Source organism: Fopius arisanus, unplaced genomic scaffold (genome assembly GCF_000806365.1).
Source record: "Fopius arisanus strain USDA-PBARC FA_bdor unplaced genomic scaffold, ASM80636v1 scaffold00005, whole genome shotgun sequence".
Lineage (NCBI taxonomy): Eukaryota > Metazoa > Arthropoda > Insecta > Hymenoptera > Braconidae > Fopius > Fopius arisanus.
The window spans coordinates 1208031-1233762 of NW_011887744.1; the positions used below are offsets into that span (position 1 = coordinate 1208031).

The 25732-nt window shown below is 36.0% G+C and overlaps 4 protein-coding genes and 1 long non-coding RNA gene across 10 annotated transcripts in view; 4 read left to right on the forward strand and 1 right to left on the reverse strand.

Annotated features, from left to right (window-relative positions):
• The window catches only part of LOC105273380 (uncharacterized), a 28877-nt gene extending 12404 nt beyond the window's left edge, over positions 1 to 16473 (forward strand). The window contains exons 7-12 of one of the 4 annotated variants that reach the window (XM_011315786.1): positions 7395 to 7647; positions 8197 to 8417; positions 9427 to 9625; positions 10355 to 10681; positions 13088 to 13357; positions 13689 to 16473. In XM_011315786.1, the coding sequence (XP_011314088.1) occupies positions 7395 to 7647; positions 8197 to 8417; positions 9427 to 9625; positions 10355 to 10681; positions 13088 to 13357; positions 13689 to 14932 (2514 nt within the window). In that variant the 3' untranslated portion in view covers positions 14933 to 16473. Of the gene's footprint in view, positions 1 to 7394; positions 7648 to 8196; positions 8418 to 9426; positions 9626 to 10354; positions 10682 to 13087; positions 13371 to 13688 lie in introns of all 4 variants that reach the window. The other 3 variants (XM_011315787.1, XM_011315789.1, XM_011315788.1) reach the window with 3 other exon arrangements.
• A 515-nt stretch (positions 16474 to 16988) lies between these two features.
• LOC105273383 (uncharacterized) lies at positions 16989 to 20248 on the forward strand. Of its 3 annotated transcripts, XM_011315792.1 has the most exons (5): positions 17959 to 18002; positions 18093 to 19497; positions 19770 to 19828; positions 19907 to 19958; positions 20029 to 20248. In XM_011315792.1, the coding sequence occupies exons 2-5, from the start codon at positions 18964 to 18966 to the stop codon at positions 20167 to 20169; spliced, it is 786 nt and encodes a 261-aa protein (XP_011314094.1). In that variant the 5' UTR covers positions 17959 to 18002; positions 18093 to 18963; the 3' UTR covers positions 20170 to 20248. The 3 variants fall into 3 exon arrangements, with proteins under 3 accessions (XP_011314096.1, XP_011314093.1, XP_011314094.1); XM_011315794.1 differs by lacking the exons at positions 19770 to 19828; positions 19907 to 19958; positions 20029 to 20248 and adding an exon at positions 16989 to 17615 and having other exon boundaries at positions 17929 to 18002; positions 18093 to 18147; positions 18228 to 18652; XM_011315791.1 differs by lacking the exons at positions 19770 to 19828; positions 19907 to 19958; positions 20029 to 20248 and adding an exon at positions 16989 to 17615 and having other exon boundaries at positions 17929 to 18002; positions 18093 to 18652.
• A 131-nt stretch (positions 20249 to 20379) lies between these two features.
• On the forward strand, positions 20380 to 23514 carry LOC105273384 (Serine-arginine repetitive matrix 2/3/4). Its single transcript, XM_011315795.1, has 3 exons — positions 20380 to 20711; positions 20800 to 20990; positions 21114 to 23514. The coding sequence occupies exons 1-3, from the start codon at positions 20649 to 20651 to the stop codon at positions 23443 to 23445; spliced, it is 2586 nt and encodes an 861-aa protein (XP_011314097.1). The 5' UTR covers positions 20380 to 20648; the 3' UTR covers positions 23446 to 23514.
• A 92-nt stretch (positions 23515 to 23606) lies between these two features.
• Positions 23607 to 24278, reverse strand: LOC105273387 (uncharacterized). The gene is made up of 2 exons (XR_892898.1): positions 24187 to 24278; positions 23607 to 24120 (listed from the first exon to the last, which is right to left on the reverse strand). It is a non-coding gene; the product is annotated as an uncharacterized lncRNA (long non-coding RNA).
• Positions 24127 to 25732, forward strand: part of LOC105273386 (transmembrane protein 35) — an 8961-nt gene continuing 7355 nt past the window's right edge. Inside the window, exons 1-3 of the mRNA XM_011315797.1 lie at positions 24127 to 24566; positions 25243 to 25381; positions 25449 to 25555. Of these exons, the coding sequence (XP_011314099.1) occupies positions 24456 to 24566; positions 25243 to 25381; positions 25449 to 25555 (357 nt within the window). The 5' untranslated portion in view covers positions 24127 to 24455. The remainder of the gene's footprint in view (positions 24567 to 25242; positions 25382 to 25448; positions 25556 to 25732) is intronic.

The window sequence follows — 25732 nt, forward strand, 5'->3', positions numbered from 1 at the left end:
CAGTGAAAAAATCCCCCACGGATTTTTTCGCTCGATTTTCGGTATTCTATTTTCCGAATTTTTTATTGCAAAATTGATAGTTTGGGTAATGAAATTATAAGCGTGCTTTCACTATAAGAGGATTGATTCCAAAAACGTAATTTATTTTCTCAATGAAAATCAAAAATTGGATTGAATATGCCTCAAACTAATTTGCCACGTGACACTTTTATTGGACTCTACGGAGTCACAAATTACACTATTATTTTATAATCTCTTGTTGACCTTGAATGTGGCTATGCCATCTTTAAAAAGTGCTTTATTTTGCAAATGGTAGCCCAGGCAACGGCTACAGTGCCACCTGGATTTATACCCTGGCCCTTTTTTACCTGGTCTATAGCAATTCATAAATGTATAACACTGAGTATCGAAAGTCCACTGTGAATTCCAAAAGTCAAGCCAATTTTTACCACCCCTTTGCACTCATTAACTTTGTTTTTAACCAGAACATCGATATACATGACATTACCGCAGACGCATGCACACCGCTGATTTTTACGTCAAAAAAAAAATTGACAGCGACTCAATTGCGCTCAGCGAAATGACATCTTCCAGTAATTTTGAACTTTTCGGCACGTTTCATCCAGAAAATAATGAAAACCCGTGGGCCTCGAGATCTTTGACCCCGAGTTCAAATACTTGTTTCGAGTTTAGTTGTGTGAAAGAATAATTCAGTGAATGTGGTGAATTGTGGTGGGGTATTTATGAGGAAACAAGTGGCAATTAGGCTGCATGGGAAACTTAAACCTTCATCGCGTTATTCATTCAATGTTCATGATTAATGCTGTTCTGTTTTATTGAGGCTTATTAATAACCCGAGACAGTGGACTCTATTATACCAGGGAGATAACGCATGTACCTCATGCTACCAGATGAGCACTCCCCTACGTCACGGTGATAAAAACCCTTTTTGTAGAAATTATTTATTAATATTGGTATATATGTGGGATAATTGGGTAACGAAGAAACTCATTCAGCTCATTCGGAGGGAAGTCACTTTCACCCCCCAAAAATCATAGATCAGCTCCTGGGGCCGATAGAAAAGACTTTTATTATTATTTTTTTAGTCTTATGACTACTCTACAATTATCTATGAGGTAATAATTAATAAGATAATATAGAAATAAATAATAAATAAAATCATCCGCATAGATCCACCCCCGGGGACAATGATAATTTTTAAAATAAAATTCTAATATCATCTGCCACGTGAAAATATTCGGAATTAAAACCGGGAATATACGAAAATAATCAGGGAGTCATAGTATCTTCTGCGTCTCTTCTCACTGCACTTTATTGTTATACTGATATCGTGGATCTGAACCGATCGGACTATTTTCCTGTCAGTCTTTCTCTTTGTGAACCGCAAACAAACTCTGCCATGCCTGTATCATCTGACCGCACAAAAGCCTCAAATATAAATATTCAAAACGGGGAAAAAGTGAAATGCCTTTTGAAGCCAAAGGACATAAAGAATATTGTAGACAGACAAGCAGGAGAATTTGTCGAGACTCTTGGGAAATAAATGAGTGGCTGACCTTTTTTTTTTTTCGCTGTCTGTACCACGACATTTGCCTCTCAGGAAATCTCAAGATGCACTCCTTTACAGGCATGAATGAGAATTAGGTAGCTTATTGTATTCTTCATTGTCAGTGAGATTTTCCGCACTCTATCAATTCCTAATTCTCATTTTGTTATCGCCCCTCATTTTTATTTGGAAAAATAGACTAGAAACCATTGGGTATTAATTTCAGTAGGCCAGTAAGAAATTGTCCATCCAACTGACAACATTTAAAAATCGATCTAACCCGACTTGGCATCTTTTTTTTTACCCCACATTGTTCAAAGCTCCCCGTATCCATCTGCTATGGTTTTTTCCACTTTGTTCCCTTTGCACACTCACCGGAAACAATTCTAAAAGTGGGCATCTTGCCAGTCCCTCTCATCAACTTTCTTCCCTCCCTCTCTCTGCAAATGCACAATTGCACTAAACCTGGCTATGGGAGAATTTTTAAAAACAAATAGACAACTCTCAACAGCGATTGCCATTTCGAACCAGCTCTTCACATTATTCTGAATAATTAATCACTGCAATCGCCACAGAAATTATTAAACAAATTCTTTCACTCATCAACTTATGCGGTGATAAATATTCATCGATCTCGCAAGACGTGCCATTTTTTTGGAACGCCACAAAATTTTTTTCATTGCAAACATACATTATTACATTTTACAGAATCCATAATTATTATTATTAATAATTAATTAGATGAATTATCTATTGATATGTATGATATGTAATAGTTATCGTAATTACACTATTACATTTTACAGAATCCATAATAATTATTATTAATAATTAATTAGATGAATTATCTATTGATATGTATGATATGTAATAGTTATCGTAATAATTGCAGTAATTTCGCCTCTTAAACAATATCATTAATATTTCACCTCAAGTGGAATTGAATATTCGAGTACTTGCAGGAAATCGTTCCACCTTTAATTTCTGGAGACAGCCTAAATATTTTCTTTTCAGAAATGAAATTCCAAAATTTTATCACCCAGCAGCTAGAGTTGTGTTTTATTGATCGACACGTGGATACTATCTATGTCTCTGCAACCTTGCGGCCTCGACTTTTAAACTTCCAGTACCTCATTCCAATATATGCACACAACACTCGGTCTAGTATTATACATCATGTTCACAGATGTGTTTCATTATAGTCCGGGGCAAGATATCGTTCGTATTGACGATCATCTCCCCAGAACTGCCTTAGAAATAAAATAGAATTCATTTATTTGATGTCACAAAGTCGAAGACAATTAAGAACGTCCTGCCCTAATTTTCCTGGTTTTTTAATAATTATTCATAATTATATTGACCTAAAAAATATGCCATTTAGAAATTTTATTATTATCCCATGACTCACAGTTTCACAAGCAATAATTTTCCTGTGTTTTTAAAATAATTTTATTAGTCATTGAAAAACTTAGAGAAGACGCAGGAAAATTATTGCACGATCACGACATTTTTACCAAAATTCCTCATCTGGAATTTGATGGGCCCTGGTCAATTTATTTGACAGAATTATTTTTTGGTTCCGTGTAGAAAATAGAACTAGGTGCTATTCAATGTTCTCTTCTCTCAAGGTCCCTCGAATTTCTTGAAGACACCAGCTTTAGATTCACGTTATTTACCCGGAAGTGAAACCTTTTGAGATGACATTTTCCGTGACTCCTACGCTGACAAGTTGCGCAGTATTGCGTACTTTTCCGATGGTGGGATTGAGGCAATTCACCTCTCATTTCAGACGACTATTAATCCTTTGGCTGCCCTATGGCAGTATTGACCCGTTACCTCCACAGGTCTCGTTGTTAAATCTTTCCAACTCCACACAACAGCAACGACACTCTTGCTAAATCACTCTTTCAATTGCACCTTGAAAAACTCGGTATTTTCATCGCTGAGAAGTTTACAGAAAATCCATTCGCATTTTTCTGATCAAGAACTCAATTAATTTCTTAGATATCACCCAATAATTAAAAAATTGCCGTTTATTTCTCTCGAATATTTTACTTTTATTTTATTTTTTAAAGAAAATCCAAGCAATTATGTTATCCAAATTTTTAATTTCTTCCTTTTCTCTTTTGAAACATCAGCGTAAATAAATTCAATCACTGGAAATTGATTGTCCCAAAATTAAAGTACTGGAAATTTCTCGGGAATGGAAACATTTCCATTTTCTCAGAGAAACTTCGGAGAAACCATTGGTAGAATTAACATGAAAAATATTCCAAATATATTCTAAACTTTCGAAAAAAATCACAAAACAGTTAAGAAGACCCATAAATAATTACTATTTAAATTTCGACTGACAGGGCGTTGAAGATCGTTAAGTCAAATTATACCCGAAAATGGTAAAATTCACTGGGAAATTCATGGGATAAATAAAAAAAAGTCAACATTTATCAATTTTTCGTGCTCAAGCACTCGAGTGGGCGAGTCTTGTCGTAAAGCCGGTGCCCACGATGCAGCCACAATATAATAACTGCATGCTATCACGCGAATGAAAATAGTAAAGAGAAAAATTATCCTTCTCATTCGCTCCGATCATGGCCTCTCTTGCGAAATAAATGTGCGCTTATCCGCAAAACGCCAACAGTTCGATGCTATTTACAGGCACGAGAGTGATAAATCCGTATTGCATAGGAGTGTATTATCTCTGACAAATTCGCATAGACTGTTAGAAAATTACTTCTGAAATATCAGGTAAAAGAAACTCATTCGTTCTGAACCGCTATTTCCATACTATTTATTTACCGTTTTTTCTTCCCGATTTCTTTGAATATTCAGTGGAAATTGTCGTTTCCAGGTCCAAAAAATAACAAAAATTCGGTAAAATTGGGAAAATTGAGGTAATTTTTCCGTCAACTCTCAACTCTCAGGCAATTGGAAATTAAATCGAATTTACTGTCCCATTTCCATGATGAGATTCAAAGCCCAGGAAGTACTCGCAATATCGTTGATCGTCCACCATAAAAATCCGGGATTTTATTGAATTTTCAAGAACACCCCATCAATTTTTCATTTATTTAATTTATTAATTAAATTGCAATTGAGACAAAAAAAAATTCTAATAATTTTCATTTTTTCTAGTAAACTAAAAAAATATTTAACCAGAATTGAGTGAGTAATTGTCCCTTCGGTCATTGTAAAACTGCCCAATTCCATCCATCTCTTTTTCTCTTTTTCTTCACTTGCGTCTCTCATCTCCATTGCATCCGCGTCGATAAATCTTCGCTTATACCGTTTTATCCTAACGGTGGATTTCGCATTTATCCCATTATTTGCTGTTTATTGTTGAGAATAGACTAAAAATATTTCGGCATTCGGGCTTAATGGCAAGAACCCGACAAATTCTCCATTATTCCCCGAGACTTGTCGATTAATTACCAGAGGTGAGAGAAATTTTATTGTGTGTTAAATATGATCTTGACAATTTTCTACGCATGCACTCGCTGGGTAACTCTAAACGCACCTCTAGAACTAGAAAATCCTCAAGAATGCACAGCAAATCCGCAACCCATACGAAGTTCTTCGAATTCTCGAATCTCCCGCTACATATTTACACATTATATACTATTACACAATTAGAAAATTCCTCTTTCAACGTATCTAAAACCACTCCAAGCTCTTACCAACAATTAATTTACTATTAATATCCCCAATAATATCTTCATTCAATAGTAAATAGTATTTCTAATAAATAGCAATTCTATTTATTCTCTCATCATGATATCTAATAAAATCTGAAACTATAATTTATATATTATTTATATACTATATTTTTATATAAAATCTACGTCAGTAGATCCTACGCTTCATTCGACTAGATAATGCTAGATGCATAGAGTTCCTATTTTCTTGTGCCACGTCATCATCAATTTTCTCAGGACTAAAGGTCTTTGAACTCGAGATGGTTGCACAGTACCCCATGCACAACAACAACCCACCAATTTACGTCAATCGACACGAGAACAGATGAGAAAATCTACTCAAACGTCTGGTCTGTCTCTTCTGCTTATGGATGCAATTAAAATTATCCTCATACTCAATATATCGGTCTGCCTACAATAGCTCTTGCCCTTATTCTCAACTCCTTTCAAGACTCCATTGAAATCCCGATGAAAGGCTCACCAGAAGGGGGATTTTATTTTTATCAAAAAGATTTTTTATCAGAATGATGAATTTTGATTAAGATTTCTTCTAGGGTAATTGGGGAGAATCTCCACTGGAAAATAAACGACGAAAACGAGGAATTCATTGACATTTGATTATTAATTGCACAAGTCCTTGAACGCATTATTCTGGAATAATTACTTCAACGCGTTTTTCACCCCAGGGGGTGCACTTTATTCCTCTCTTTAATGAAATCACTCTTTGATCACTCCATTTACATTCTCAATAAAACTTGACATCTTAATTCAGTTCGTAAAGTCGCCTGTCATTCAATTATTCATGCATCTCGCGTGGTAAATTTGCAGAATTAAAAAATCAGGGAATGAGAAAAAATGATTGAACAACTGATGGAAATAATGAGTTGATTAATTTTATTTCGGGACGATTGACGTTTTAGGATTGTATTTATAACGTGTTAATCTCATTTGGAATTTGAAATATATTTTATCTTCTCTATTTCATGAACTACTTTTGATGTCATCCCTATTCCTCTTCAAATGTTGACAGTGCACAGGGCTAAACACGAGTAAACGATAAAAATGGATGACATCAGAGCTTATCGTCATTTACTAATCAAAGCTATATCCATTGTACTCTCGGTGTAATTTTTTCTGTAATTATCTTGACTTGCTGTATCTTTGACAACAGCTCGTCACAGAATTTGTGAGAAGATACGACAGATATTTTCGATATTTATCCCTGTTCGTGCAGTTGAGTCTCAGTGAATGTGAAAATGTGGTTAAATGCACCAGTGAGATGAGCCGTAAAAACAAATAATAAATCGACAAAAGTAATTAAATAAAATGGAACAATTAAATATTCCGCTGTCATTCTTCGGAGTATCAGCAGTGCCTACGATTGAGGAAGAAGGCGAATATGTCGATCACTTGAAGGTTAATTGATAAAGATAAGAAATTAGTGAATACAAAATAAACATCTCATTAATTATTATTGTTCACTCTCATATTTGATGTAAAATTGGATAGAGAATTTGACAGTGAATACTACAAAGAGATGCGATAAAACTTTAGGAAAATAACAATTCACGTAATCATGAATGGAAATTAAGAGAAAAGGGTGAATTGGACAGAGTTTATAAATTTTCAAGCTTTACCCCATTTTCGGGGTAATTCTGTTGAAATTTTATGCCCCGCGAGGTCAGAGGAAAGTCCAAACTTAGAAGGGTTTATATATATCCACATTGCTGACCATCTCTCTGCTCTCAAAATTTTGCACCAGCTACTATGCAACAGCATATCTGAAACATGGTTACGGTGATGGTCCGCTATGTCATGTAAATACACTCAGTCTAAATTCGTCGAAACGACCAAATCAACTTTCATCTCTCCTCCTCGGTGCTCCAGATACCAAAACACTCCTTGCCACCAATTTGAAATACTGTAATTGCTCTAGGATAGAGCAATCACTGAATTAATCATCCCCTGAAATAAATTGACTTTTCAAATTCTCCGAATTAATACTGTCCATTTGGTGGTGATTTATCTGATGATATTCCTGGCCACTTTTTCTTCATGTTTGTGAAAACTTGAACTCTTGACTCGGAGGTATGAAAGTCGATGGAATCGATCATTTGTTTATTTTTCCACAGCCACCAGAGAATGAGTTACAAAAAGTTGGAGAACGTGTGCCAAGTGAGCACGAGCTGAGAGTACAAAGATCACTTCAACGCCTCAATGTACCAGACTGGTATAAAAATTCACCAGCAGCTCGTGATGGTTTCCGGTTGAAAAGACACTCGGATGCATCGCAACACGGTGGTTGGCGTTCACTAGGTTCCAAAACTACATCGCTATCGTCCCTGTCATCGTCTTCCAATCGCCAACCAACTACCGGTACCTCTGGTAATACAACTTTTTATTTACTTTAATATTTACTCCGTGGAGATCAATTCCACCGTTTCTGTCACATTTCACAAGATTTTTGTGGAGATTAATTCTCGCACTCTGCCAAAATCTGTCATGCTTTGACAATGTATGCTTTGAATTCGAAATACATCAGTCATCATTTAACAAAATCCCACAAAATTTGCCAAATAATTCGAAATATGATAAATTGTGACAGTCATCAGATCAAGACATTATTTCACGTGTTATTTTGTGATTGTGTTGTCAAATTTTGAAGCGAATTTGGGGTAGATATATTACAGTCTGTCAGTTTAAATTGAAATTTGATTAAATCGATCTAGACGACTCCCTCGAGGGTAATTCCTCTTGGAAATCGTTGTGTCACTTACGGATGTCCAAAATCCTTTTAACAAAAATTCATATTTTTTTATTTCTCTGGAAAATTATCAAAGGGATTTAAATATCCTTAATGCGGCAGTTGGAGCTCTCGAGTAATTTCGAGTTGAAGATGTTTTCTCTTAATAAAATGGCAATTAAACGATTTAGGGGCACTTTTGAGTCCCAGCCCAACACCTCCGGTCTTCTCAAGATGGAGTACGAGTCTGCTGAACAGTGCTGGCAGTTCACCAGCAAATTCTGCACGCTCGTCTTTCAATCATCGTCAGCCTTATCTCGGTTGGCGTTCACAAGAACGTCTCGCCAATCCACGAACACCAGCTGAACGTCTTGCTCAGGGTATACTTCCTCAACTGCAAAATACTAAAAAGGTGAGTGCAAAGATTTTCAGTCGTGTATTAAAAAAAAAATCTCACATAACTCCAATTAGACGTGACAAAAATATGTAATTGGGTCATGCTAAAGGCCAAGGGCATAATTTATCTGCATTGGCAAACGGTTAATCTCAACGTCATGGGGAGTCACATGACATGACTGAATTTATTGGAAATCGATTAAACATTACCGCGAAAAGTGAATATTTTTAAATTGCCAGACAAGAGAAAATAGCTCTCTTCGCAGCTGTCACTTCTTTTTTCCGCCTCCTTCATTCAACTCCTTTCTTCTTTTAATAATTCGCCAACGTGCACGTGTGCGAAACGTTTTCAGGATAAAATTAGATGCTAAGCGAGATTACATTCCTTGAGATTAGTTGGTATTTTGCCAATCGCCACTCGACGCACATTTTCGGCAGTTTCGTCGGAGAATTGTTTAAACTACCTTTGAAAAAAAATAAAACATACCAGAGAAACCGTTGTACCTAAATGAGTTTTAAAAAATATAAAAATCATGGAATTCTCCATTGAGCGAAGACATTTCATTCCATTAACGACTAATTACAAGCCATTAACAAATTCAATTTCTATACTACCCCAAGGCTATATTATACTGCCAAATTTAGGCTACTAAATTTATCCTTTAAAGACATCTGAGGTTGATCGAATAATATAGCCCTGGGTTAGTATAGAAATAAATGATTCCTTCCTCTTGTGGTCTTCTGCCTAAATATAATTTGACCTCCAGTGTTCTTGTAAATTTCAACAGCGATGAAAAAATGTTTCCCGATCAGAGTCAGGATAACAGGAGAATGGACTAGAAATTTAAAATGAATTAAAATTTAATGAAAATGAACTAAAATTTAAAATTGAAAATTGAAAAAGACAAATTTGATTTATCCCGAATTATTGTAATGCAAATGATAAATATTTATAGACAATAAAATAAATGCCAAAGGCGGATCAAATGATAATCAAATGAATGTCACTGGTTGAATGCCAACAGCAGCAGCAACAAACAAATCAGCAGATTGAGGTGAGGAATTCGATAAAAGAAGTGACATCGGCAATCGTGCACTATGTGCAAAGCGGCCAGGAGGTCGTTGCAAGTGGTGTTGGTGATGGTAGTGGTGGTCGGCTGTCACCTCGACCTCGACCCGACGATCGAGACGACAGAGGTGGAGCGAGATCCACAAGTCCCAGAGGTGAGCATTAATTGCCCCCTTATCCACCCCATCGAGACATCCCCCAAATAAAAATCACTGTAAAAAAATAAAACAAAACCAACTGCGACAGCAACAGCAACGGCAAAAGTCTTCCCTCCGACGAAATCATTATATTGAATAAATGATAGTGATAACAAAACGATTTTTAAGTATCTAGAAAAAATATTCCCACCACAATCAACCAACCACACCATCGCCAACCACTATTATACTCCACAATAAAGGTAATTTTGTTTTATTTTTTTTTTTTTGTTCGTTTCACTCATGCCTATCTCTCTCTCTCTATCTCTTTCTCTTTTCCTATTCTATATTTCTCTTCTCCAGTGTTTCTCCTCACCCACTTTTCCTGTTGTAATTATTAAACTGAGCACCAAAAGTTTTCTCGTTTGATCCTTTTACGTTGGCGCTTTATACTTTTGTTCGTTAACAATCACCTTGATTTCAGAGCAACACAAACCCTGAATTAAGTATGTATTCGGGGGGCCTGCGGTAATAACTAACAAAAACTAAATAATAACAATATATTGATGCTGCAACGTGAATTGTTCCTTATTGCAAGTGAAAAATATATATTTCATCAGTTAATTGAAGCTCAGGGTAATGGAAATTGAAATGTTAAAATTTCCTGTTATCGTGATTTCAAATTTCTGAATAATGAAATTTGATGTGATTTTTCGGTCTGATGTAATTAATTTTTTTATGATGAAGGGAGCGTAAAGCTGTGTTGGATGGAGAGTTCATTTGTTGGCTCACGACGAGTTGATTCCCCGGAAACACCTATGAGCTTGGCAACCGACACCGAATGCTGTGCAGGATGTAATGCAGTGGGAACTGAATCGTGCAGCTGCATGGACTCAGCAACATCCGGGTTATATCTGGATTTGACACCGACTAGAGACGAACCTAGACACCATAAAGGGGATCACGATCAGCAAACGAGAAGTACAACGTGTCTGTGTCCATCTCCATCACCATCAACTTGTCATTATCACCAACAAAAGCAACATCGACACACTCAACAACGACACAACCGTGGTGAGTTATTACTCGCCTAGCGGATCCATCTTTCTAATTACCATTTGTTCTCTCTCCCCCAAATATTCCTACACTTGATTATTTTTCTCTTTCATTTTTTTTTTGTTTCATTTTTTTTTTGTTTGTTTTTCCTCTGGTTATTTTAAGATTAAGAGAAGAAATGAAGTTGTGAAAATTCAGAGAGAGTCACGAGAGAAAAATGAATCCTTTACCAATGTACATCTCGGAGAGACAATGAGTCGATTAAGTATTGGGCTGGAAATATAATTCTACCGTGTAATATTGCACACTTGTATAGGCAAAGTAATTGTTAAACCTTTTGTACATAAAAATAATGCTTAGTTTTCAATCATCTTACTTATTTGATTGAAAAAAAGATGAAAAATTATTGTAATCAACGACTGCCCGGTGTTGATGTGCAAGCGTTGAGTAAATGTTTAATTGTTATAGCGGATTACGTGTGAGGGACAATAGCTCAATCACAAGTCAAAGATCAAGATTGTGCGAGTTGATTTTTTTTTTCGCAAGTGATGCTAATACCTGTCAATCCACACTGAATTTTTCCATTTTTTGCATTGAATAGAGTACTTCCAGATTGTCCATTGAAATGAATGATTTATTAACGTGAATCAGAAACGATGTCTTCATTGTTGAATGAAATTGATAAGCAGAAAAGTTGCACAATGTCACATTTAGTTCATTCCAAAGCTCAAATTATTCAATTTTTACACAAAAAAATCAACTTTTTAAATCTCCATTTTCACTCGCCACCTGATTATTTTTCCGCCGTACATAATTTTAACTTACCTTCGTTAGTATATTTTTTGAAGAAAAAAAAAATATATAATAATCATCTTTGTATCTGTTTGTCACACCAATGCTTGTGTACTCTTTCGTTGTTCAATATTTGCCTATAATTGTTTACTTGTGAAGGTTTCCCCATGATTTTTAAGTTTCATGTATTATTGTTTCTCTCATCAACCATATTAAGTACATATATTGATAAATATATATTATAATTTAATTGAGGAAAGTCGTCTCTTTGTTTCTTCAATACTGCTACAGAAGCTACAGCACTTTTAATTGAATGTTACTCATGAAACTATTCTTAAATCCAGTGGAATGTTTGAGCTCTTACGCAATAATGCCAATTTTCTTTACAATTAAACGTGTTACACTTGTTGCAATCAGCTGCATTTTACAATTACCATTGTTAAGCTCAAACCATCCTACGTTCATTAAAAGAAAAAAAATGAGTGCTCTTCTATTAAATGATAAAGAAACAGCAAGTATTCTGTACTTATTTGTTCAATCTTTGTAGTAACGTATTCTTGATAGAATAAATTATTGTTTGTATTTTTTTTTTGTTCCTCTATTTTCTTTATTTTCTTCTCGCTCACACTATTTATTTAGCTGTAGCTGACCAGTTACTATGTAGTATTATGTTGAAAACATTATGTACACGGTAAGTAATCATTTTCTGTTGTTTTCGTGTTGATTTTTATTAGCAAATATTCATATTTTATGTGTACTTCACCTACTGTTTTCAAATGTACCTGTAATCTCACTTTATCACGCACATGCACGTTTCTCATTTACAAGATTTTCTGTTTGATTAGACCCTGACTGCTAATTTTATCTTTAGATACACTCAGACAATTTATCTTACAATATCCTATTAGCGTGCACCCTCAAAAGACATTCCACTTGAATGAAGAAAACTTGAAATATCTCGTAGAATATTTAATCTCTCCTTGCAATAGCCAATTATCGATATTCCTTAAAAGATACACACATTAACACTGGTGAACGGAATGCAGAGGTCAATAATTCTTCAACGATTCGGAGGATGACGACGAGCCGAAAAAGATAATCAACTTGCAACTTGTCTTTTAAAATTCAACAATTGCCTACAATAATCAGAAATAAAAAGCTGAAACAAATGTCCAATCTCTTACTTCGAGTAGCTCTACCCTCGCAGTAAATCCGAACATTATTTTAAAAGTCATTTAAAAGTCTGGATGATTCCCATTAAAATAGCACAACTCGAAATTTTATCTCAAAAAATGACAAAAAATATTACAACTGAAAAAATTATTGCTTATTATGAAATTTGATAACTAAAAATATAAAACAAAACAAGGAAAATGACATAATAAATTTTTTATAATATTTTATTTGGTATATAATTGTCAATTACTCCCTTTTACTCACTACAACTCAAAAATTGAAGTAATTCGGATCGGATTGAGTGGTGAACGGAATTTTTGTTAATTATCCAATGCGTAAAAATGAAATAAAAAAATTAAATAAAAAAAAAAGGTGAAAATATAGGAATTAGAGGCCGAGAGGAGGGTAGAGTTGCATTAATGAGAAGAGATTATTGATGGTTTGGAAAATCGTTAGGATCGGGACAGAGCGAGGATGATGAGGCGATGGCATCGGTAGCTCTTCTTCACAATAAGCCAAGTCCCGGTTCAACGACACTAGAGGATGTACTCGATTCATTGCTCGGACTGCCACCGGCATCGCGTACACCAAGCCCAGGTCCTGGATCAATATCAACAACCGGTGGTGGATCATCGGCAATTCGCCATCACCGATCAGGTGGTACAACCAGTCAGACTAATTCAAAAACAGGGAAGAGCTGCAGTGACCTGCACCAAGACCTCCAAGGTAGGAGGACTATGTAAGTTTCAGCTCTGACGATCCTCACTTTTCTCCATCACCAAAAAAAAAAAAAATCAATAAATAAATAAACAGATAAATTTGCATTAATCGTAGCTCATTGATCGTCGATCCCCAATCGTACTGACCTGCAAATGAATGTTCAACAGTATGCATATTAATTTAAAACACAATCTCTTCACTCTTCATATCATCATTTTCATAATCACCGACACTATAAAAGTATTAATGTACGATGATTCACTTTATGATAAAAATTAATGAAAAATTGGGTAAAGGAAATGGTAAAAGTGGCACATGGAATTGTTTTATGTGACAGAGTGCGCTAAAGGAGCTCCAGAGTCTCCAACAAGTTGTCCAGATGGTCGAGGCTCTTGTCACAACGTCAGTGGTTTACTCCAACGCAGGAGAAGTGAAGGCAGTGATATTATTCCACCCCATCGTTTGTCCTCGCGCAGCTCCTCAAATATTCGGCATCGACGAGTATCATTTGACAGTGGTCAGGATAATCTCCCAGGTACATCGGACAAACTCATTAAATGCCGCAATCACAAGTGCAGCAACGGTACAACACTGGCAGAAGCTAAAAGAATCTACAAGAGTTGTCACAATTGCACTTATCTCTACTGTTCAAAAGAGTGCAGAAGAGCGCACTGGCCACGTCACCGTAGAACCTGCCTCCATTACCGTGCTGGAACCCTGTGCAGACAGGTCCTCTCATCAGCCAAAGAGGATCCAATGACGATAAAGCACATATCTGCACTTGCTAAACGGGGATATTCAGCTCACGGTCGTGGAGCTGTCAAATGTTTCTTCACGAGTCCCGAAGCAGCCGAACAATTCATCGGCAATGGATTTAAAGATCTCGGTGAACCGACGTACGTCCGTTGCTCTGACTTGCTCACTAGTGAAATGGGGGCTGAACTTTACACTGAAATAATGCGTCTCTGCAAGACCTACAATCCAGAAACAAGACTGGTACTGTTCGTTGCCGTTTGTGTTGTCAGTGAGGTACCATCCAGCGGTGCTGTCAGATGGGAACGTCAACTCGTATCAAGATGTGGTAAAATTCGTCTGGATCCATCCCAGAGAGTCATCCCTTCTGCATCGCCATCCCAAAATAAGCACCAGATTCAAACGTCATCTTCAGCAGCTGTCGCACCAGCTCCCACTGCATTACAATCATCACCATCCAATCATCCAGCTATCACACGTGAAATGGACTCACCAGAGACACTGGTACTCACATCGTTGCCTGAAAATCACGGCCAAAATACAACACGACGAACACGCGAAATTGGATTTACAAATATTCAGAGGCAACTCAGACAGCGCGGGGTATCACTACGCCGGCATTTCCCTCAGGTTTATACGAAATTATGTTCTTATGTAGACGGGACTGTTGATAAATTTGCACCAGTTACTATTTATCCACGTGATCAAGCGTCTGGTAAAAGTTTTATGTGTATTATTATGCTCGATGCAGAGCCAGAGAGACTGCAACTACTACCTACTGATTCCTCGAGAGTCAGAACTGTTGATATTAGTGTTGAACAGGAGTGATCATAAGTCTCGTTTGTTCCATTTTTATTTTCCATTTCGCGTATAATATCTCTAGTAATCCGAGTTGAGGTGAGTTTTCATTACGAAATTCAACGAATGTTAGCTCAATATCTTCGATATCTGCGAACCAATCGTGGAAATATTCAATGAAAAAATCGTAGCTAATTTAATGAATCGTTATGACGCGAAAAATCAAAAGATTCAGTCGTTTTCTCTATTGTGTTGCATCCTTTGTAGACTCTGTTCCTTTTCCTTTTTTCAAGAGTCTCGATTGGAGGAAGAAAACAAAAAACTCCTGAGGAGAAAAAAAAAATCAAACAGGAAAGTGCTTTTTGAAAAGAATAAGTATAGTATAATTGCATTGTTGTCGCTGGACCATCAAGCTTAATTGAAACATACTAATGTGTGCCAAAATTGAAAAAAAAGTCGTATCTCTCGTTAACTTGAGCCGACGAACGTAAACTATAAAAATTCATGAGAAATAATTGGAGTAACTGAAGGTAAATCAATGGAAAAGCAAAAATAAAATCGATAACATTCTCTATCCTCTTTCTATCTAGATTTTCTATTCTTACCAGCGTATAAATATTCAATTCATTATTAAATAAAAAAAAGAAGCTGACAACGGTGCCAACGCATTGATCACTAGCAATGCATCAATACAATGCGATTTTATTCTTGTACATAATATATATTGCCAATTATTGTCAAACGGAGAGTAATGATAAATAGGAGACAAAGAAAATAATGAAAATCCACGAAAAAATTAAAGCCCGAATCTCCAGTCGTTCGCCTCTAGAGGAAACTTTAAAAAATATTCGAAAAATGACATTGTGCTAAACGAATAATAATACAATTCATGCGTTTCGTCGGACAGGGTTCTAATTTTTGCATTCTCAGTGACAGAACAATTAAAGGTATTAGTTTCAATTGAAGTGTAAATAATTTTATTATTTTGCACATACGGAGCCATAGAACGATGTTGAATAATTTAATAGAGTATAGTTCTTACATCTGTCTAAATCCTGCAAAATTACCACAAAAATCATCCCAAGAAAATGTGAAAAAAAAAAATAGTTGATGAATTGAATAAATTCCATAGATAAGAAAATACTCTGCGTTTATGAAATCGCATTAAAATTCAATCGGCATGAGTGAATGAAAGTCGCAGATAAATCGTTAATGATATTTTCCCTTTTCCATGAATATCATTGCTCACATTGTATTTTCCGCTTAACAAACAAAAATCAGCGGGATCTCATCTTCCCATTTATCATCCTTGATCATTGCTTTTGTTCTTTGTTATTGAAAATCATTTATTATTAATATTGTAATGCGGAAATCGTTGATCCGCTGTTGTTTATTGATTAATGAAATATAACGAGCGTTACTATTTACAATGATTAATTTTCATTTTAAAATATTGATGAACTCGGCGAGGAAAAAGCAATTATAATGTGAATCGAGGATATAGTATTATATCGGCGCTATTTATCTGCTAATACTGTTTTTTGGTATTTGTGTACATCCTAATTTACGAAATAAACTGTTAATTTTATTTGACAATATCAGTATTTCATATTTTATCATTACTAAACATAATAGAGCACTTTTTAATGCAGCACCAAGTGGACATATTCCCTAATCCATTTTTCCAGAAATATCCCTGAAGTTGGAGTTCTAAAAAAATCGTTTCAACAAAATTGACGAGATCTCCCTTTTAAATTCAAAGATATTTGAATCGAAAGCTTTCTTATCAGTTAATTAGACTTTTATTACTCTTCCTCTTCGAAACTTAAGTGATCTCACATTCTCTTATCCTTCCGTTACTTTTAGAATACTTTCATAGTAGAGATGAAAGAATAAAAATGAGAATCTTTATTGGAAATAAAAATCCATGGAAGATCCGATTATCCTGTCAATCGATTTGTCATCGGGTGCTCGAATAATTTTTAATTACCAGTGGCCTCGTGCCCTTGAATACCGCAAATATTATCCCCACCCTCGAGGATGAATTCTGGAATGACATAGAAGCTGTGATATTCGCAGTGAATCAGTGAAATTTCAGTCGCGATAAAGTCCAAACGTTTCCTAGAGCAGTTGGTTAGTTAATAAAAAAATAGTATGAAGAAAGATGCCACATTTCGAGGCAATACTGTCGAAAGAAAAATCCTACAATCGCCTAATCAAATGCATTGTCTCAAACTCATACTTAAAGTACTTCACATCGAGTGACAATCTTCCTAAGGATGTCATAGGTACTTGCATAAAGGCGTCATCCAACTTTACCCACCTCGAAGATCATCGAGTCAATTATTTTCTCTGCCAAGTTGAATTATACAGAGACACAATTATTCAACACTGCCAACAATTCGCTGTAGACGATACTCTGGCATTCGAGGCACCGAGAAAATACCTAGAATTTCGGATTCTTTCGTTTCTCGATAGCAAACGTGAGGACATCCTCAAGAAAAACAAAAGGGGAAAGCCACCCAAATCCGTCCCTTTCTTTTATCTCAAGCAAGCAGCTTTGTGTGTAAACAAACTCATCTTGGAATTCAATTCGAGTGATCATTACCTCAGGTATATTTACTCCATTTACACTGCAATTGGCCACAAATGGTGGCGAACTCGGGTTTTGAATGGAGAAAATGTTGAACCTGGTGTCACTAATCCTGCTCAGGTAATAATATCCCATTGATTAAGCTGTAGTACTCGTAGAAATTGCTATTCACTGATATGACTTATTTACTTTTACAAATATCCATTAATTTGGGGGAAGTATTTCTTACTTACGAATTTATCCAGTCATTACCAGAAAATCATTACGTGAAAAAAATAATATTGTGATTATTGTTATTATTGTTATTATTGTTATTATTGTTATTATTGTTATCTGAATGGACTACGGAGTTCATGAAAACAAATACTTTTTTTCCCGTTAATGAATATTTGGGAGAGACTTTTATTTTAAAATTGTTTCCTCGATTTCGCAGGACTCAGTTGAGCAATTGTCTTTACCGAATAAAAAAAAGCGACAGACGGAAATGATCAATTCTTTACCCCTCAAGTGAGTTCTTTTTTTGAATTGATTTATTATATTTTGTTAGCAGAGGGAAAATAGCAGCGCGTAATAATTTTCGTTTGAAAATTTTTGTAGGAAACGAATATTGCAAAATCTCAGGCTGAACAATAAAAATGATGATTTCTGTCAAGTAAGCGTTCTTTCTTCGTGGAGGAAAAGAGTTTTTCATTTTTTATGTATCGACTGTATCATTTTAATATATTCTCACAGGAGCCCTCGACGACGCGATGTACATCAGCAAATAAAAGTTCCCAATGAAAATTAAAAAAAAAACGAGTCGTGAGATGCGCGAGTTATCCGCGTGTATTTATTGTAGCAAACAATAAAAAATTCATGTATTTCGTAGCATTGCAGATTCGTAATTGCATTTCAAACGTAAAAAAGTGTCACAAAATTAGCCTGAATGCTTGACAATAATTGATAATAATTTTTATCCTCAAATAATTTGTACTCTATCTTCAACTCAAACATCAGGATAAAAATGCTTTCAATCCAAAACACATCGCAATTACTAAACGTCAGGACAAATACAAAAAAGATGACTAAAAAAAAATATCGCTTGCAAATCACTGAAAAATTCAAAGGACGAATGATGTGTCTTACTTTTATGACTCAGTTCATGGAAAGTTCATAAACAAAAGAGGGAGAAAGGAATAAATACCTCGAAGAAATAGCAAAAGTGGCTTTATATTACCCTGGCAATAAAATCTGCCCCTTTCGCCAGGATGACCCATGGAAATCCGGGGTACGAATGAAGTCCCAAGGGTATCGCCGGGTCATTTCGTGTTTACCTGGCGATGTGAAAACATCTCCATCGAGAGACCATACACTGTAATCGCCCAAAGTGCCAAAAGTTTTCCTAAAACAATCATCATTCAACTCTCAAGTATTTTATTCACTTAACAATAGAATATTTATTAAAATTGCACTCCATACCAAAGTCACTATGAGGATTATGACAACGAGTCAGGAAATGTACAGCAGATTCATTCGGTGTGTCGTCTTAAATTCTCTGACGAGTATTTTCGAAGGCGATGGAGAAATTCCTGGAACAATAGCCGACATTTGTCTCTCTGCGATGTCTTCCAAGTGCACAGATATGAGGGACAGAGTTGATGAGTTCAATTACTTCGTAAAGACGTACCGAAAAAAAATCCTCAGAGATTGTCAACGCTACAGGGACGTGGGTGATAAGAAAGAAACTGTTCAAACACCGAGGGATGAAACTCTGGACGCAGCTTTTGCATATTTCGATGAGAATCGAAGTGAATTGGTGGAGAATGGGGTATCAGGAAAACTTTCAACGATGATTTCAACATCTGCACTTCAAAAAACAGCACAGGAGACTCTTGGCATCAATATCGATTATAAGTCGAATAACAAATGCGAGAGATACATGTACTGGGTCTATAGAAATATTGGTCTCAAGTGGTGGAAGTCCCGGGTGATTAATAATGAGAGCATTGGAACAGTAAATAAGGTAAGATTTCCATTTCCTCGATTTCAGTGAAAATAATCCAATATTTTTATCAAAAAATTCTTTAGATATCTTATTCTACTCTAAAAGAGGATTTGAGACATATTTCACTATTTGTCTTATATTCAATGAAAATCCTCGATAAATCCTCGGAGAACAAGTGGAATTGTTATCCTTTGCCTTTTCAATACTAAAATAAATTAGCAGGAATGAATAAAGAGGAGATAAATCATATAAATTAATGGATTAATGATTAACGTGTCGTATTATTGCAGAACGCAGAGAAATCGCCCGCTTCTACAGAAGTTAAATCCGCAGATTGTCTACCTATAAAGTAGGAAATGATTATTATAATTGAATTGTTTAATAAAATGATGGATTGTGCAATAAAATATGAATTTTCGTTTTTCAGAAAGAGAAGATATAATGAAGAAACTGATGAGAACGCGAATACGTGTGTCAAGGTATGCAATGTCGATTGATTTGTAAAATCGCGGGTCTAGCAGTGAATTAATACTTTTGATTCTATTGCAGAGTGAGTCCCTTGGCAATGGGTCTGGAAATGATGGAAGACAGTCCCCAGAAGTATTTTGGGTCAGATCGGATAAACATTTTCGTTCTCTGATGAAATTGGAGCAGAGAAAGAAAAATAAGATGAAACGCCAGTCTATCTAAACACTTCTTGCTCTTCAACATTTTGAAATTCGAAAATAATGGCATTGTACTTTTTTGTATTCGTATGAAAGAATAAATATAGATTTTTGAAAAAATAAATATTATTCATTTATTTATAATTAAACAATATTAATTCAAGAGGGATTCCCGAATTATCGACTTTCAATAAACAAGACTCCAGACTCTGAAGATAATTTTTCCATTATATCCCCTGAAAACGTAATTGTTATTTAAAAAATCTAAGTTATGAAGTTGTTAATTTGGATAGTGGAGAAAACAATAATTACTCAGTTCTGGTGCACGTAATATTTTTTTTAATAAAAAATTTCATTTTGAATCTGTCGAACGTTCACCTCTGGCAGCTCAACAGTGCGACAGACTGCGCATTGGATGCGACACAGTCATCGACAATAAAATATAATATTTAAACAAATAGTTTCAATCAACCCGAGAATCTTTGTGAAAATAAAGCCAAAGTGATGGATGACGAGATCGATATTTATGGAGATCTGGATGACTTCGATGAAGACAAGTTTGAGATTGTGAGAAATATGAATTTTAGGTTATCCCGAATTTCGCGGGAACTAGGAATTGGACAAGTAGTGTAATATTATTTTTTATTGTTTGCAGACTCCTGAGGGAGTCAAAGAGTTGCAGGAAGAGAATACCGAGTTGCAGAGAAAAATTGAAGAGCTCAGGGATGAATTGGAGAAGATAACTAAATACTCTAAATCTCTGGAGACCAATATATCGTCTCTTCATAAAACAGCCAAATTAGAAATTTCAAGAAAAGATAGGATGATCTCAGAGCTTCGCCAGGAGTAAGTTCAATCGCAATCTCAATATTATTGGGAATAATATTGATGAAGGAATATTATAGTAATAATTGATATTCAGTTTGCTACAGAAAGGTTCTTCAAGGTTTATTCTGAATTCCTCCACAGATTGGACAACGCAGCTTTCAGACGAAATAATAATTTCCGTATTCCGAAGATAACTCCAAGACCTTCAGTCATCTCTCTGCCCCCGAAAGATGAATCGACTTGCACGGAAATAAAGAAAGAAGTTAATGATACAATAAAGAAGGAGGAAACGGAGTACAGCAGCCCGTTGATCAACGAAGACGAGGCAGAAGATGAAGAGTATTTTTATCAATCGGAGAATATTCCAGTGACACTCTTTGGGGCGAGACTGAAAAAACGGCTCGAACAAGAATCCCGAGACGAAGCTGAAGCCCTTCGAAGAGCCCAGGAAGAGAAGACTCAGAACCCAGACCTCGATAAAGCCCCTGAAGATATTGACGTCGTAAAAAATAAAGAGGACAAGGGAAATCAGTATCGACTGATTCCCTTAGACCTCCAAAAACTCTCTGAAAACGTGAGGAAAAGAGGTTGGGAGAGCCTAGAAAGACTGGATGATGCCAAATCATCAGAGAAACAGGATTATCATAGAACGAGGGACAATCACGAGAATAAGAGGAGAAAGTTAGACGAGAATGAGAGTCGAAGGAAAAATTCTGGAGATAAATCTGCATCCAGCAAAAGGCTGGAGATTGAGGCAGAGTATTGCTGCCCTGGGGAGACAATTAAGGATGAACCTTATACAAAGCGACATTATGAAGACAGATCAGACTCACATGGAGGCTCCAGGCATCAGAAAACTGGCAGTGGTTCCAAGAGTAGATCCAGGAGCAGAGAGAGGAGCAGAGAGAGAAGCAGAGAGAGGAGGGACAGGAGGGACACTCATTCCTTGTTAGATAGGAGAAAAGATTCCAGGGGGCGGAGCAGATCACCACGTGGACATGATTTGGAGAAGGGGAAATACCGAATAAGCAGAAAGGGAATAATTGATAATAGGTATGAGAACAGCAGAAGAGAAAATCCAAGAAATTGGAAGCGACTGATTCGAAAACAGGTGAGTCCTGTTAGAAGAGTGAAGTTGCGACTAGGAATAGGGAGGAGAAATAATGATAGACTGGACAGAAATATTCAGGATAAGAGTAAATTTAAAAATGAGGGGAGGAGAGAACCTCGCATTTTTGAGAGAATTGATAGATTGAGGAAGCCTAGGGAAGCTCCTAAAAACACTCGTGTCAGTAGAAAGAATATAAATAAAATGATAAATGAGACGAAACCGGGAGATAGGATGAGGGAAGACTATATCCGAAAAAAACCGAGATCAAGGTCAAAGTCTCTGTCAGCTGAACGAAAAAGACGATATTCCGAGGAGAGGACGAACATTGAAGAGGATAAACCACTGGAAATAATTGTTAATGAAGAGAATAAATTGCAGGACAAACCACTGGAGGTAGAGATTAAAGAGGAGAATACGGTGCAGGACGATTCGGATGGGATGGAAGAGGGCGAGATACCTGATAGTCCAACTCATGATTTTCCAAGTTCCACGTTATCTTCGAGAATTGAAAAAATTAAAGTGTCGCCTTCGAGAGACGACCAGATTCACCCTGCTGAAAATGAAGTATCGTACAACTTGGATGATTCCTTGAAAGAGGAAAAAATCGAGAATATCGAGCTGTTCATTGAGAAGCTGCAGAGCAACGATAAAGATTTTTTCCAGGAGACGAGGAGGAGGAAGGACGATGAGCTAAAGTCATTATCTGAAAACTTACAAGCGAAATCTGAAATAGTATCTGACAGCAAAGAAAATTATACGGAAGATGGCAAAGGGATAATAGAAATGACTGCAAAGGTATCGGAGAAAGATACTTCGAATGAATCGGTGCATCTCACCAGCATCCTCGGGGATTCTTCAGATGAGGACACCTGCAAGTCAGTACTGAATCAAAAAATAACTGATGTTTCTAATGATCAAGTGGACACGCAACTGCCAAATACGATTCCAGTGAACGATTCCAATTTCCCAATAAATTCAGCCACAGATAACACCGAAAAAATCTCAAATACTGCTCTGCAAGATGTGGAAAGTAACGAAACAAAATCTCCTGTTCGCGAAGAAATTGCCGACGAGAATGTTAAAATCGAAGATGCACCGAAATCAAGTGCGAAATTATTGCAAGCACTTCAAAGTCCACGAGTAATTCTCCAAGAAATCGACTCAGTATCGAAAACAGTGAAATCAAATGAGTCTCAGCCCCATAGAGCATCATCAAGGGAAAAGGAGAACAGTGTAAAAAGCAGTGATGTTAAAACAGATAAAATAATAGTAGTAGCTAGAAGAAGGAGAATCAGATTAACCGATAGTTCTACTTCCATGACGGTTGTGGCGAGTGAGCACAATATCGACGAGAATCAGTAGCGAAGGGAATTGAAACTAGGAGCTTTCATATTTCAATGTTTTTTTTCTACGAACAAATGAGGTACCTGAATATCCATACTAATTATTTTGTGTTTATTACATCGATGCCTCGAAAAATATTCTGAGAATATGAGAGCTTAGATTGTAAAATTTCATTTCTTAATTAAAGCAACGGATTTGAAAAGATGATCTATGAAGAATTTCCTGTTTTGTTGAAGCTTGAAGTTGCAATTGCATAACATTTTTGGTTTCTCTCTGTCACGAAATTGAGAATCTAGAGGACGAGACTGAAAAGTTTAATGGAATAAAAGTGAAAGCTGATTTACAAAAGGAAAAGATAATAGAGAAAATAGCGAAAATAATATATAATATGCGATATAAAATCTATTCTCTACTTGTTTTTCTTTAAAATTTTATCATAAAACTCGAAAAACGTATTTTTAGGAAAAATGAGCAGATGCTGGGGGTTGTACTCTCCACAGATTTTCCTTCGGTCGTTCGTATTATTCTCTCGCTCTCTCAGCCTCCCAGTGACCGAGGGAACATCTGCCTTCAACCTATCCAATAATAATGATTTTCCATCCCCTCTTGATCTCCCTGAGGACTTAGTCCGTAGTACAGCGGAATGACGTTATTGGAGGCGAAAATTCGGATGTGTGTGTGGTTTCTTCTGCGCTGTCGCCAACGAAACATGGACGGTTATCAATAGCATCAGTGGCAAGAGCAAATTATCATTTTTACCTGTCACATTTTTTTTCTAATTGTCAACAACACCAGGAATTTTCAATTCAACCCCATAATTCAAAGATTGGGTGCTCATTTAAGACTGACATCATGAGAATTTAACGAGTGCTGAGTGAAGGGGTGTGAAGAAACATTTCAGGCAGTTGCTTTTTTTCGTCAAAACCGTCGGTTGTCTCTTATTCTGACGCACCAACAGTTTCGAGTGTGCGTTTCATTTATTTATTTTTCTTTTTTTTTGGAGAAGAGAAAGGGAGAAATTTTGTGAAATGGGTTCAATAGTTCTGAGATCTTTGTCTGTACTTCTTGGAATATTTTTTGTATTCGTGGGAACAATCAAGGTTACTTCGTACCTCAGCAAGGACCTCCACAAGGATTTGGTAAATTCATTTAATTATGTCGTGTGACTTTTTTTTTTCTTTCAAGTCATTTGGATTGTTATGTAATGAAAGCGTGGGACGCACTCGTGTGGGGATGACAGGGTCAACTCATGAAGACATTTGAACTTGTCTTCGAGAGTTGTTACATTTTTGGATCATGCACTTTACCTGTTTATTTATTCAAGCTTTTATGCAAGCGATGAAAAGCATAAACACTTGAAGCTAATCTCAAAAGGATGATGAGGTTTACAATCTGTGGATTCATTCGTTTATTTTCTTTACCAGCCCGATTTATTTCCTTTAAATATTCACAAATTTTCAAAGACTATTGATAAAATAATTGTTGATGTATAACGTAGGAGAATTGGTTTGAGAAGTTCTGTTTGAATTCCGCCTAATTTTAAGATGAATTAAAATAAATCGAATTGTCTTATGAAATTCGGGAATATTCAATAAATATCTGAGTGGGAGCTTCGGTAGCCAAAACCTTCTACGCTTTCTATTTTTGCACTAACGATCTTATTTGCCACATAACAGTGGTTCGTCAGCTGAGCGGTTTGTTACATTTGGTGTAATGCCAAACTCTTGCTAAAATTTATCACATTCCTACCTGCAATGATAAGTCATTGTTGTTTGTTGCTTCAGCGAGAAAATTTTTTTCTTCTTCTTTCCACAGCGAAAAGAATATGTTAAGTATGCCAAGGTGTTTCCACTCTCGGAGTTACTCAACTTCAAAGTACCCAGCAAATGGTACAGACGAGTTGTTGGATCATTGGAGATTATTTGCGGATTGGCAATGGCCACTATTCCAAATCGTGAGACCAACAGAATCATTAATATATTTTTCTATATGTCTCGTTATTTACTTAATGTCTCTTTCAGGAAAAGTGAAGAATACATCGAATGCCGTTTTACTGTTTCTCATGCTGATGGCTTTCTATTCGCATTATAGACTCAATGATAAGCTGGAGAGAACGGCTCCTGCATTAGTAAGAATTTCAATTGGCTACATAATCATTTTGGAATTATCCAATATAAATTATCATTATGTCATATAATTGCATTTTGTTTCGGGACAATTTTGACAATTTTGGGGACTAGAATTCCGACGAAGTGTCACAACATTGTGATAAAATTGAACACTTGCGTTAATTGTGGATTTCTAC

Coding starts and splice junctions, on each gene's coding strand:
- LOC105273384 (XM_011315795.1), top strand. CDS start 20,649: ATGGATGACGAGATCGATATTTATGGAGATCTGGATGACTTCGATGAA. Junction 20,712..20,799: donor ATGAAGACAAGTTTGAGATT/GTGAGAAATATG, acceptor TATTGTTTGCAG/ACTCCTGAGGGAGTCAAAGA. Junction 20,991..21,113: donor ATCTCAGAGCTTCGCCAGGA/GTAAGTTCAATC, acceptor ATTCCTCCACAG/ATTGGACAACGCAGCTTTCA.
- LOC105273383 (XM_011315791.1), top strand. CDS start 17,067: ATGCCACATTTCGAGGCAATACTGTCGAAAGAAAAATCCTACAATCGC. Junction 17,616..17,928: donor GTGTCACTAATCCTGCTCAG/GTAATAATATCC, acceptor TCGATTTCGCAG/GACTCAGTTGAGCAATTGTC. Junction 18,003..18,092: donor ATCAATTCTTTACCCCTCAA/GTGAGTTCTTTT, acceptor AAATTTTTGTAG/GAAACGAATATTGCAAAATC.